At 36.5% G+C, this 13,704-nt stretch overlaps 1 protein-coding gene across 3 annotated transcripts in view; it reads left to right on the top strand.

The window, feature by feature from the left end:
- ASAP2 (ArfGAP with SH3 domain, ankyrin repeat and PH domain 2) overlaps window positions 1-13,704 on the top strand; it is a 93,715-nt gene that overhangs the window by 51,419 nt on the left and 28,592 nt on the right. For all 3 annotated transcript variants that reach the window (XM_081329640.1, XM_081329638.1, XM_081329639.1), the window contains exons 9-12: window positions 1,621-1,707; window positions 5,019-5,122; window positions 5,237-5,306; window positions 10,502-10,589. In XM_081329640.1, coding sequence (XP_081185766.1) covers window positions 1,621-1,707; window positions 5,019-5,122; window positions 5,237-5,306; window positions 10,502-10,589 — 349 coding nt within the window. The remainder of the gene's footprint in view (window positions 1-1,620; window positions 1,708-5,018; window positions 5,123-5,236; window positions 5,307-10,501; window positions 10,590-13,704) is intronic.

The raw sequence follows: 13,704 nt of genomic DNA, 5'->3' as shown, positions 1-13,704 counted from the left end.
AGCAGTGGGCTAATGCCTCCTTAAGTAACACCAGCTGCCTGCAATTAGTGCAGGTTTGCATCCCACCAGGCTCAAGGTTGACTCAGCCTTCCATCCTTCTGAGGTAGGTAAAATGAGGACCCAGATTGTTGGGGGCAATAAGCTGACTTTGTAATAATGCCGCTTGGGGGGGGCCTAATAAGCAGGCATATACATAGAATGAAGGCTATTGCTAAGCACATTGGTTTGTGCTTAAATTGTAAGCCGCCCTGAGTCTTCAGAGAAGGGCGGGATATAAATGGGATTAAAATAAAATAAAAAATTAAAAAAACTTCTCTAGGACGGTCACGTACCACCTGCCAGGTTCCAATGTACCACCGGTGGTATGTGTACCACTGGTTAGAAATCCCTGGCATAGAAGATGGCAGAGCTCTTTCCTGAGAGAGGTGCATCTGGTCCTCTAAGCCAGTGTTTTGTCACCCTCAGCAACTTTTAGATGCATGCTGGCAGGGGAATTCTGGGAGTTGAAGTCCACGCATCTTTCAGTTGATAAGATGGAGAAACACTGTACTGAATTATTCTAATCCAAAAAACTGAAGATACGCTTATTTATTCAGTCATTTATAAGGTAAAAGCTGCCTCAGGAATATATTCCCTTATAGATATTTTAAAAAATTAACCTTGTTGTACACACTTTAGTTTTTTTATTGTCTTTTGGGTTTGGTTATTTCAGTTGTTTTATTAATTACCAAGGAATATGTTTAGTGTTCTTCCATATGGATGTAAAGATAAAGAAGACTGCCCTGGGAAGACAAAAGTGTTAAGAAAACTCCAAACCTTTAAATGATTTTGCAAATACATTTCTGAGTCATAAATGTCTGGAGATGAGATTAGTAATGATCTACCAGAGGTTAGTGGTGTTGATCTGCAAAAGAGTAGTCTGTATTGTGTTAGCTGAACTTCTAGAAGTTGTTCAAATCTAATCATGCTGAAAGGACCTAGGTCTTTTATACCAGTATCTTTCTAATCCAACTAAAATATTGATTATTGATTAAATACTAATAATGAAAACAATAATAAGGATAAAGCACAGACCACAGAGTCAGAATTTTGTCCTCTTGTTGTAACCCTTCAGCATGTACTTATTAGCCTTGGGTTGTTGTTGCTTTTTAATCAAACATTGATAAGGAAGAACCTAATTGTGATAACTGGCTGATTACATGCCATCAAGTTGTATCAACTCTTAGTGGTCAGGTAAATACATTTTTAGGACAATATAATAGGTAAAATTAATGTTAATCTGAATTACTGCTGACAGGAAAAGGGAGATGGAATTGCCTCCTCAGACTGAAAAAGTGCCCAGTCCAATATTATTTTTCATGATGTCTAATAAGATTCTTTGAGGCAGCCTACAGTCGAGACATGAGAATATTAGAATCCTGGCCCCATTGTGTTTCTTAGCAACTGATGCTGAGAACTATGCTGATTTTGTAGTGAAGCCTTCACAGCAACTACTGATGCGAGTATGTTCCTGGTCTCTGAGTTGTTCTGTTCTCTAAAGGCAAGAAGCGTTTTCCCTACACCCGTACAAAATGTGCATTGGCAATTTTATTTTGAACTGTTATGTCTCCTCCACTCCAGATAAAGCAAGTGCAGGATGAAGAAAGAAAGCAATTAATTCAACTTAGGGATATTTTAAAATCTGCACTTCAGGTTGATCAGAAGGAGGTGAGCATTTAAATTGATACAATGTGCTTTTCAGGTTTAATGGAAGCATTTACTGATTTATTGATTGTACGACATTAATATATTTTACATTAGATTCAGCATGATTTTGCTCAGATTTCTTAGAAAATTTCTGTATGGCTTATTCCTTTTGTGCCCAAAGGCTTTCTGACTTGTTTTTAACTGGGACACTGTCATACAGAATTGCAAGATTTTAAAACTGTTTCTTTCGTTGCTCCCGAAGTTCATGTAAACAAACAAAGACAAAAGGGTTCCAATGAAAGTGTCAAATCACTCTGCCTTTTTCTGCAAAGATGCCACTGGATTCTTAGACATGTTTTGTGTATAATCTTTAGCTCCCAGACTCCTCCCAGAATTTTATCTTAGAACTATAATTTTTATATATGTGAAAGCAATGGGAAATTATTAAATATATGGTGAGTAATCACATTAACTGGCTAATTAAATTAGAAATTCTAATACATGTAATTTTTGTCCTGGCCTTACCCACTTAATACTCATCCCAGTCATTTGGTGAAGTTTAGATCCTGGCATTCTACTCAGAAGCTAAGTCACCTCAGCCTGAAAAAGACTGCACATTCTACCTCATCTATTAGATACAGGCCCTACATTAGTCTCCATGGATAGTCCCTTTGCAACCTTCACCACAACCATCTCTGGACAAGTTCACCTCTCTCTGTCAAACTTTTCAACATGTTGCTCAGTTGAAAATAATTACTGTGTCTAGCTTGAGGCAATATTACTGAATCAGAGGGGGAAAATAGTGGGACTATTAGAATTATAAATGCACAAAAACTTCATAGACACTCTAGCTCAGGGGTGTCAAGCTGCCGGCCCACGGGCCGGATGCGTCATCTGGAAGCCACGCCCACTCCATTGCTGGCAATGGCAAAACTATCCTAATACGTTGCGCGACGTCACGTGACGTCGCGAGTTTGACATGTCTGCTCTAGCTGATTTTACAGTAATACCCCTCTAAGTTTGGGTTACTTCTTTGGATTATAGTTTTAGTTGGAAGACTCCCCCGAAGGCTTCTAGCCTTTTCAGATTGGGATGAATCACCTAGACTTTATGAGTAGGAAACAAAATAATTAGCTGTTAGTACATTATTATCTGCTCCTTCTGAGTGCTGTTCACCATATGCTCACCCATGTATGCTAAAACTTAATGTAAAGATTTTAGTACAGGTAGTCCTTGACTTACAACCAGTTTGGGACCAAATTGCTATTAAGTAAGTTGTGCCCGATTTTACAACTTTTATTTTAACCACGCTTCTTAAGCAAATCACTGCAGTTGTTTAGTGAATCTGGCTTCCCTCCTTGACTTTGCTTGCTGAAAGACAGTTCGGAAGGAGGCCGATGGTGATCACATGTCCCCAGGACACTACAACCACTGTAAATATACATGCTGGTTGCTAAGTGTCCAAATTCTGATCAGGTGACTATGGGGATGCTTCAACAATTGCAAGTGCGAGTAAGTCACTTTTTTCAGTGCAGTTGTAACTTTGAACCATTACTAAACAAATGTTTGTAAGTTGAGGACTACCTGGTCGGCAGTATCTGTTTAGTGGTAGTTTGGGATACACAACTTTGAAACTTGAGCAAATAAAGGAAAGTATGCTTTTAAAGCTGTATGTATACAATAGCCTGTTACTGTAGTCTTCTGCTATGCTGTCTACTACAAGTGTTTTTTTGCATTGCAACTGATCTACTTTTCTTCCTAAAATGCATTTGCCTTTTGTGACCGAAGTCTAGGAGAGTAAGTCCTTTAAAATTTTTTTTTTTATAAAAAATACTCTGCATGATTGTAACGTACTGTCAAGAAACTGTTTTTTTTTCCTTAAAGAGACCAGCATGTCAATAATTTCTTCTGTTTGGCATTTTTTGAGATTATATATTTAATTGTTTAACACAGGTCAGTTGGACACAGGTCGAAAGTTTAGACGTGCTACTACTAGTGGTCTCAGTTCTTTTTATACTAGCACTTCTGTAGCCAAAAATAACATAAATCATATTCATATTATATTAGCAGAATTTCAGAAATATCACCCAAAGACAAAAAGACAAACAAACACTGAGGACTGAGCCTGCATAATAGCATGGAGTATTGATGGTCATTTTAATTTCTTGGGAGGCCTCTTGTTGGGATACTGCCCCACAGATTACTGGGTGCAAGACCTTATTTATTACGTTTGGCTGTAGGAATCAGCAGGGAATGTGGCAACTCTACCAGCCCCTCTGATGCCTAGGAACCTTCCTGATGGAGCTCTCTGAATCCATGGCCCGGTTGTTGGTGGAGTTCCCCAGTCTTGGTGGAGTCCCCCAGTCTTGGGGGACTTCAGTTTACTTTTTCTGGGGTAGCTTGGGAATTATCTAGACTCTTTTCAGTTGGGGTTCAGAGCAGGAACAGGGATGGAGATGGCATTGGTGGCACTCTTAGATGACCTTTGGGTGGGAAGAGGATGGGGTCGTATCTGCATCCTTGCTCTTCTGACATCATAGCAGATTTCGACACCGTTGAATACCATTGTACATTTTTGTACAGGGTCTGAGAGTTGGGGGGGGTGGGCAGTACAGTCTTGTATTGGCTCTCTTCCTTCCTCTGGAGCTGGCTCTCTTCCTTCCTCTGGAGCTGGTTCTAGTTAGTGTTGGTAGGACAGGAGAGGTCCAGTCAGAACCCCTTACGTTGTGTTTGGCTGCATAGCTCGGTCCTTTCTCCCTTGCTGTTTATGAGGCCACTGGGTAAGGTCATCCTAAAGGTTTGGGGTATGGCATCACAAATATGTTGGTGATACTCAGCTTTATGTCGCCACTCCAAGTCGCCTGAATGATGCTATGGATGCCCTGTCCCAGTGTTTGGAGGCTGAGAGGGCCTGGTTGGGGTAAAAGAGGCTTTAGCATTGCAAATATGATGGATTTTCAAATCTGTGGGATTGTCTCCCTACCACATTAACAGCCTAGGTCAGTGGTAGGCAACCTTGGCTCTTTTATGACTCATGGACTTCAACTCCCAGAATTCCTGATTCAGCTATGCTGACTCAGGAATTCTGGGAGTTGAAGTCCATGAGTCATAAAAGAGCCAAGGTTGCGTACCCCTGGCCTAGGTGTATTTAAGTGATGTTGATATTGTCTGGTACTTGAATAGTTCACGATACATACTTAGCAAGCTTAGCCATTCATATTTCTTCAAATATGAATAATGAGATTAGGAAAAAAGATGGGTGGTAAGCATATTTAATAAATAAAAATAATTACCCAAGCCACAATAAACTCTAGCCACTATTCCTTTTATAGGATTCTCAACTCCGTCAAAGTACAACGTACAGTTTGCACCAACCTCAGGGAAATAAGGAGCATGGAACTGAAAGAGATGGCAGCCTGTATAAGAAGAGTGATGGGTATGTACAATAATGCTGCAGCATTTTGAATTTAAAAATAAAATTTGGGATTTCTTCAGCAACTCAAATTAATTTACAATGACAATCACTATGTCTCATTTTTTAATAAAACAGAATCAGGAAGGTGTGGCAGAAGAGAAAGTGCATTGTTAAAAATGGTTTCCTAACTATTTCCCATGGTACAGTAAGTATTTGTTTACAGTATTATATGTATAAAGATGATGGCTTATGTAAAAAAATACACATTAATCTGCAATTATTTTTATATGCCTAATATTTCCTGGATTCTTTCCAGAACATATGATTAAAGCATTCAATACCATTGATACAGAATTTGGTCATGTTTTCCTACGATGCTTGATGAGGAAGTCTAAAAATATTTCATGCCTTATGAGGGTACAACAGAATGAAGTCTTAATTCTGTACAGATAAATAAAAATATCTTTGATCTTTTTTGACTTGCATTTTTTAAATCATTAGTTCATGTGCATTGTACATATCCAGGACCAAGGCTTAAAGAGAAATCTGCTGAACAATCTTTCAAACATGATCATGGGAAAGATAGAATATTATTATTATGGTATCAGAAAGTCAGGGTGAGGAAATGAGAACAAGAGCTATTTATTTAGGTCCTGGTTCCTTTATTTCCAGAAAGGCAATCGACTGAATAGCATTGTTAGAAAAAAATATGATTCCCCAATATCTGATTTTATAGCTGATGGACTTTTTCATTTGGGAGTTTGTATTTACTTATTTAACAATTGTTAAAAAATCTGCTTTGGAGGAAAATGCCATAAATTGCTCAAATGGACAGCAGATTAGCGCTAAATAGAAAATTAGAAAGACAGTCCCAGGCAAAAGCACACAACACTGTACTTCCTTTCTACACCTGTAAGCCCTTATTTGGAAATTTATCTGAAGTGAACCACTGTTTTCTTCCAAGCTGCTACTAAACTAGTTTTTAATCATTCATAGCATTCTTATATGCATCTCTTTGGAACGCAAATTCTTTTAAATCCAGTGGGTCTTGCTTCCAGATAAAATGATATGGATTATAGCCCGACACAGCTTCTGTGTAGTAGATCTGTGTTTCAAAGTATTTGTGTTTCAATTGGAATATTCTTCTATAATAACATGTAGGGTATGTTATTGCTTTCTTAGATGTAATTATATTTAACATTCAATTTGTAAAGAAAAGTACCTTACTGTACTTTATTTTCTATCCATGGATTATATCACTGAGTCTCCAAGAAAGTTAAAATTATGGCTGAATCCTTTGGAGACTAGTTATTAAAAGCATGTCAGTCATATTTCTTAATTTTGTCAGCATGAGAGTATCTGATCTCATTTAGGTACCCTTTTAATTACAGTAATTACCGGTAAAATAATTAAATAGTTATTGTCCAAATGAGAATTTCATAATAATAATGTATTTTGTGGGGAATGATTCAATCAATTTTATATTTGCAATTCATTTTAAAATCGATTGAAATATTAAAAATATCTATCCAATTTCCAGTTTTCAATACTGCTGCCGCTTTCTTTCTCCAGTAACTAGTCATAACTCCTTTTCCTTTTGGGATAGGTATCAGTCAAATCAACGTGATCAATTGATACTTGACTTCATAATTTAATTCCCCACCTTCTTTTACTCTGGGTATTAGAAGTTTTAAAATGCCTTATTTTTTACTAGTATCTTGCAATGGTAATTTACAGAAAGAAGAAATTACAGTTGACAATTCTTTTCTTTCATACTGGCTGATTCTACCCATGCCCTAAACTAGTCCCTGTGGCTTCTAAACAAGGGTTTAATTTGTATGCAAATGTGCAAAATTGTTATCTGAGGAATGCATACTATCAGAGTGGGTGTGGCCAAGAATATGGGCTTTCTTTGGTATATTAAGGTGGTTAGGAGAGCAAAAATGGATGCCTTAAACTAAACCTAACAGATTTGAAACACCCTTTTTATCTCTTTTAAACAATGTTGGGTAGAACACTTGAACTCTTACATAATATGTAAAAAGCTATTGTGTGTTATGCAACAAATTATATTCACAATACACCATGCCTTAGTGAGATGTAGCAAAGAAGCAGTTTTAAAAGCTGGTTTGTGCTTTTAAGGAACCAAGTTACAACCGAACACTCTTTCCAAGCACTTGCAGAAATTATTTAACATAGAGTAGTGCCAAAGATACTCTGCTGTGTTATAACTTGTATGTTTTGCTTTAATATCAGGGCAGCTGTAGGTACTCTAATCTTACTCCAATGAGTATATTCTGTGTGGGGAGCTCCTCTGTTTATTATTTCTGCGGATGTTCTGAGATTGAGGCTTCGATCAAATTAGACCTTGGGTTCTTCAAGTTTAGATCACAAGGACCAATCTGGTGCAATATTATTTCTTTCTGATTTTTCATATTTGGTTTTCAGTGATCCTGGTACCTCCCATTGTTATGTTCTCTTCCCGAGAAAGGGCTTCTTTTTTTGCTTCCTCTGATTTTGTGGTGTTGTTTTTTTGGAAGAGCTGGATTGTAAAGAGGGGATAGGCCTTTCCTCATCTGGAACAGCTTCTATTTTGAATTAATTAACCTGACACATTTGGAATAAAACTCACTTCGACATTCAGGCAAATTGCTTTTTTTTTTTTTTTACAAAGGGGAAAGGATAGATGCTCATTATCCGTGAGTTCCTACATCATGCAAAGCCATGATATGATTTTATTAGATTTCAGCTCGAAGAGAGACGGCAGCTTCTATCGTTTTAAGGGCTGCCATACTCGAAAGGATCCAGAATCCAGAGCGAGCTGATATAAAATCTTTATTTTATGATGAATGTGACTTTTCTTAGGCCCCAAAAGATCCTCTGTATTTATCTCAGCAAAAGCATTCCAGTAGATACTAAAGGAAAGGAAAGGAAAGAAGAAGGAGAAAGTAGAGACTGGATAGGGAAGGGTTAGGGTTAGGGAGAGACAGAGGGAAAGAAAAGAGTGATGAGGATAATGAAAAAGCAGAAAAACTGGAGGGGGGGGAGAGAGATTTTTTTTTTTTTATTTTAATCCCATTTATATCCCGCCCTTCTCCGAAGACTCAGGGCGGCTTACAATTTAAAGCACAAACCAATGTGCTTAGCAATAGCCTTCATTCTATGTATATGCCTGCTTATTAGGGCTTTCGCCCCCCCCCCCCAAGCGGCATTATTACAAAGTCATCTTCATTGCCCCCAACAATCTGGGTCCTCATTTTACCTACCTCGGAAGGATGGAAGGCTGAGTCAACCTTGAGCCTGGTGGGACTCGAACCTGCACTAATTGCAGGCAGCTGGTGTTACTTAAGGAGGCATTAGCCCACTGCTCCACCAAGGCTTCTATCAGAGATGCTGATAGAACAGGCTGAAGACAATAAGGAAATTGAGATTAGAGAGGAAAAGCAGAAAGACAGTATTTGGAAGAATGAAACATCAGAAATGTCAAGTGGGAAAGCAGAGGAAAGGATAAATTCAGAGAGGCAAGGGGCCTCTCTGATGGGGAGGCAAGGAGCAGGTAGAAAAGATGGGTAGGAATGTAGGGGAAAAAAAAGATTAGAGGCAGCAGAGAGAGCTGTAATCCCAGGGGAAAGCACTGTGTGGATGCAGGGCAAGTGTACGTTGCGAGAGGTGTGAGGGGCAGTTTGTGTCATCAGTGATGACCCTTGAGGCTGCATGCAGTCCATGCTTTGCTCACCTGGCTTGGCATACTACAAAATGCAACCAGTGAGGTGTAGGTGTGTTTTATGGCAGATATTGTGCAAACCCAAGCTATTTTTGGTTTGTTCAATAAATGCCAAGTTAGCTAGTAACAGCTGTGTTTGCTTGTAGAGATAGATATCTGGCTAAATACGAGTGGGAGTATTTTGATATATTTCCTAGTAAGGTACGTTCCCTTTCAGAATGAAAAAGGAATGGATAAAGTTTTTACTAGCTGTGACATGAATTCCTAACATTTTTAATTTGGAAACAAATAGGTCTGGTTATTTTTCTTCCTTCTATCAATTAAAAAAATTCCATCTTTTTAAAGATTAAGGTCAAGAATGTTTTCTGATTAGAATATCATTTCCAGGAAACATAGGTTTATGCAGTAAGGGACCAAAAGGGATTATTGTGTTCTCAGGAAAAAAAAAAGGGAACAAAAGCTATGCAAAAAAAAAAAGTGGGGTTTTTTTTATGTCCACTTACTTTTCCATTTGCTGTGCCGACATAACATTGCATTGATTTAGAAATAGGCTTGTAAAGCACTAAGTCCATTGATTGCAGTTTTAATACGACCCTTCAGATCATACTCATAATTTAAAACCCTGGAAACTGACCATTGCTAAAATTGCTTCATTGGCTTTTAAAATAAATAAATCGTATTTCTTGGTTGAGTTTTGTCTCCTGTTGCCACATTTTAACTTGATTTCTGGTTTTTATTCATTTTTTTAGAGCAGAGATTGGAACTAAATTCATTCACCTACTTGCAGTAGCATGCAAAAAGATCTTTATATAGCAGGAGGAGAAAATAATACATCCAGATAATTTTTGTTCCATTTTTCCCATCAATAACAACTATATTCTAAATAATAGAATTATCTTTGATCGTGAATGCCACTAATGTCTGCTTGAGGTCTATGGTTGCCATAAAAAAGGGTTTTTTTCTTGCTGTGCATATTATGTAATTGCTCTGTCTTGTTTTAATGGTTAAGCTTTATATGTAATTTTGTTCTGTCAGTTACCAAAATAATTCGTCTTGAATTCTGTTGATCTGCTATTATTAATATAAGAACTAAATGTTAATTGTAATGTGTGGTATTTAAACATAAGGGAGTCTTGCATTTCTTTTCAGACCTATTAGGTCTCTTATAGAAGTATGTTCTATTTTAATTGGTCACTATTAATTTTATTATCAGACTACCATTAATTTTATTACCAGATGCAAACCAGATGTTTCCTCTGTACAGTAAGTTAAATTCCATTAGTCAGGTTTTACAGCAGGAAAACTTCCCATAAGTAGTTAGTTGCCCATTTTTTAATCATAAAAATATAAATCACGTAAGTATGAGTTGCTTAGAAGAATAATTTGCCACATTTGAAAAATACCCGAGTAGAAAGATGATTATTTTTTTATCACAGCAAAAATGTAAAATTTTAAGTTGACCCAAACTCATCCTAAAAACAGTAATTACAACGTACGATAGATTACTCAGAAACACTGGCTATCTGTATATTTCATTAATTTCTGCAAGCACAACTTTGATGGGCTTAATTGCAGGAGGGTTTTTCCTTTCAGAATCAATGGTAACAGAAAATGTCTTTATTCTTTATATGCTTTTACTAAGGGATTTCCTTTTTGTTTTGTTTTTCTTTAATTAGGCAAACCGACCTCCTGCAAAGCTCAATCTGTTAACTTGCCAAGTGAAAACAAATCCAGAAGAGAAAAAATGTTTTGACCTCATATCACGTAGGTTTGTTGTTCAGTTTTGTAGGTACTCTTATTTTAGTTAGTTCTACTTCCATAATTGTCTCAGAAAAGGAATTAATGGGAGATTCCGATGTTCGGTACAAATATAGTTAGAACATATTTCCTGCAGCTTGCTGTGTATAAACATTTGTCTTTTCATACATAATTGTATACGTGTGTCAATGAAGCTGTCTGTTGCTTTTATCTGTTACCATTGCTACCCTAACTGTGAGATGCAGCTTTAACCCTTTTTTTCAAATTGGTTTCAACTGTGCTTTCCTGATGTTGCTACAGAATTAAATCTCAATCATCATGCAGTATAATGCAGTTTTTTAACATTTGAAAGGCAAATGATAAAATTATATATAACTGCCATGGTAGTTTTTCCTGGAGAATAGGATTTCTCCTTTTGTACCAGGAAATGACAGAGCATATTAACAGATTTCAGAGGGTAAACATTTGCCCTCATCAGCAGCGGCCTATTTTCTTGCCACTTGTTTATCACAAAACAGTTGTAAGCATGGTTACTGTGGAAGAAGACTAATCTGTCCGTGCTGTGCAATTTTTGTAAAGGAAATGGAAAGGTCACTACAGCTTAAGGAGATGTTTTACCTAGCAGCAAAGAGCAGCAGCAGGGACCCAAAACGGGCAAACCACAGAAATATAGAGACAAAATGTGGTCAAAAGTAAGAAGTCATAAGAAGAAGAGAGTCTATTTTGAATTTCACAGTAAATAGCCAATATATTTTATTAGTAACTGTATAGTTCCACATATTACAATAACAGTATCCCAAACACTCTGTTATGCATTATGCAAGGTATTAATGAGATGAGATCATACAGGGTATCTTTTTGATGGTTCATTGGATTTTACTGATTTGTGGTAATAAGCTGCTATAACTTAATGACATTTAAACAGCATTTTTTTGTCTATATACATTCACACACACACACACACACAATTGTATTTATAACAATCCTCGGTTTTTTAGAATTAAAATACGGTTTGGGGTTAGCATTAATGAATTTTTGGTTCTGTTGAAACTTTTTAGGTATCACCTTCATTATATTCTAAAGCTGCTTGATAGACCACACGCTTTTTTCGGTTAAAATTTTATTAGTTATTGAAATGTAAAATAATGTAAAATACATTTTTGTATTTTAGTATTTATTTGCCCTGTTCACTGCCCTGAGTCCTTCGGGAGAAGGGCGGTATACAAATTAAATTAAATAAAATAAATAAATAAATTTTTCAAAAAAAAATGAAAATAATGACTGCACACTTTAAAAACCCTTATAAGAAATTCTGAATTACTGAATACTTTGTTTGATGTTGGTTTGTTCATGAACCTATGTAGATTACTTTAAAGACTGAATACATGTTACAGATTTGCCAATTATTTCCTTTCATTCCTCCTTTTATGTGCATGAATCTTTGCTTCACTATTTGCTTATTCATAATTGGAATGGTCTCAATATAATACAGCCATAATTAAGGATAGTTCAAATCTAAGACCAATTCAAGACCCCATTATAAGTTTGGAAACAATGGTTGTTACCAGGATACACTGAGATATGAAATTAAATTATTATTGACATTTTCTTTGGAGGAAAAGATAAAATTTGCTTGTGAGAGATGAACAGGGAGACAGAAAAATGGGCAATGAAATCCTGGCACGTATCCATAACAGTGCTTATTTGTAGTTTTCATCTGTATTTTGATTGATTTAGTGCTGCTTTATCTCTGCTGATGCTGTGCTTTTAGATTGTATATTTTTTTGTCAGAAAAGAAAGAGTTATTTGGTCACTCAAAGTGGGTATTCAGTAAATAGTCTGTGGATATAATTTGGACATCAGAAACATTATGGAATCATCTGTTTACGTATAGTTGAGAAAGACCTATTTTATTCATTTTTGAAGAACATATTTTTGTCTACTTAAACTATGATATAGATTCTTTCAATGAGTTAGAATTGATTTTCTTTATCTCTAGATTCTTTTTTTATAACTGCTGTTTAAATGTTCCATAGCTCCCCAATAAAAAGAACAAGAACAGCCAAGTTTAACAAAAGGTTTTGCCTTAGTTTCTTTTTATGTTTTTAGTCTGCTGTTTGTACATTTTATTAGATTATAGAATAAAATATAAAAATACAAAAGCAAATAGTAGGACACAGTGGGGAGGAAAAAGGGAAAGAAAAGTGAGGGCGATAAGGGAAAAAGAAAAGAAAAGGCATTGACTTCGCCTTCCTCTATTGCAGTAGAATGAAGCATTAACATCGAACCTGATGTCATGGTTCCAACTAATGAGACAGTTCAAAGAACATTCCCACATTGTTTATTCTAAAAAGTCTATAATAACAGGAACGAAGCATCGGCACTCATGGAAGGATGCCAAAATCTGAATTCTCCTCCCCTGAACACATCGTATCAAACACAATTCCCTCCCTTAATTTAACGTCATAAATCACATTCTCCAATTAGTTTTAACATGCAAAGCTTCTCTTCCTTTTTTTGTGCCATTCCTTATCTTATTAAAAAAAACAACCGGGGTAGCATTCTCCTGCCTCCACCCCCCAGCTTCATTTTTCAAAAGCAAAACAGTTTAAAGGGAAAGGCTGCCTCTTATCTTGTCAAGGCAAAAACGTCCAATGTTTGCAGCGTTGACATCCAGACCCCCCGTACAAAAAGGATAGATCCTGTAACTTTTTACTTTTCCATAATAGTATGAACTGGCCATTTCTATAACAACAAATCAATCTAATCAGTACAACCCAAAATCAAAGTTTCATTTTTTTTTCCACCTCAAGCACAAAATCCAGAAGCGGTCTCCATATAGAAACAAAAGTATTTATGTTCGTTTCTTTAATCAAAACGGTTAATTTAGCCATCTCTACCAGCTCCATCAGCTTCTGTATTTTTATGTTTTTACTCTGGTTGCTGTTGCTCCCCAGATGAAGCCAGATTTGACATTATTTATCCATGTCTAGTTGGTTAGCGGTAGGACGTTGGTGTCCAGAATTGGATGTAATCAATAGGCTAAAGCTCCAAGGAAGCAGTTCCAGGTTAGACATCCGAAGTAACATCCCAATTGTTTGATCTGTTATCCAGTAGAATA

This window comes from Vipera berus (genome assembly GCF_964194415.1).
Source record: "Vipera berus genome assembly, chromosome: 1".
NCBI lineage: Eukaryota > Metazoa > Chordata > Lepidosauria > Squamata > Viperidae > Vipera > Vipera berus.
The sequence above is the reverse complement of the archived record's forward strand: the minus strand, read 5'-3'. Positions and strand labels throughout refer to the sequence as shown.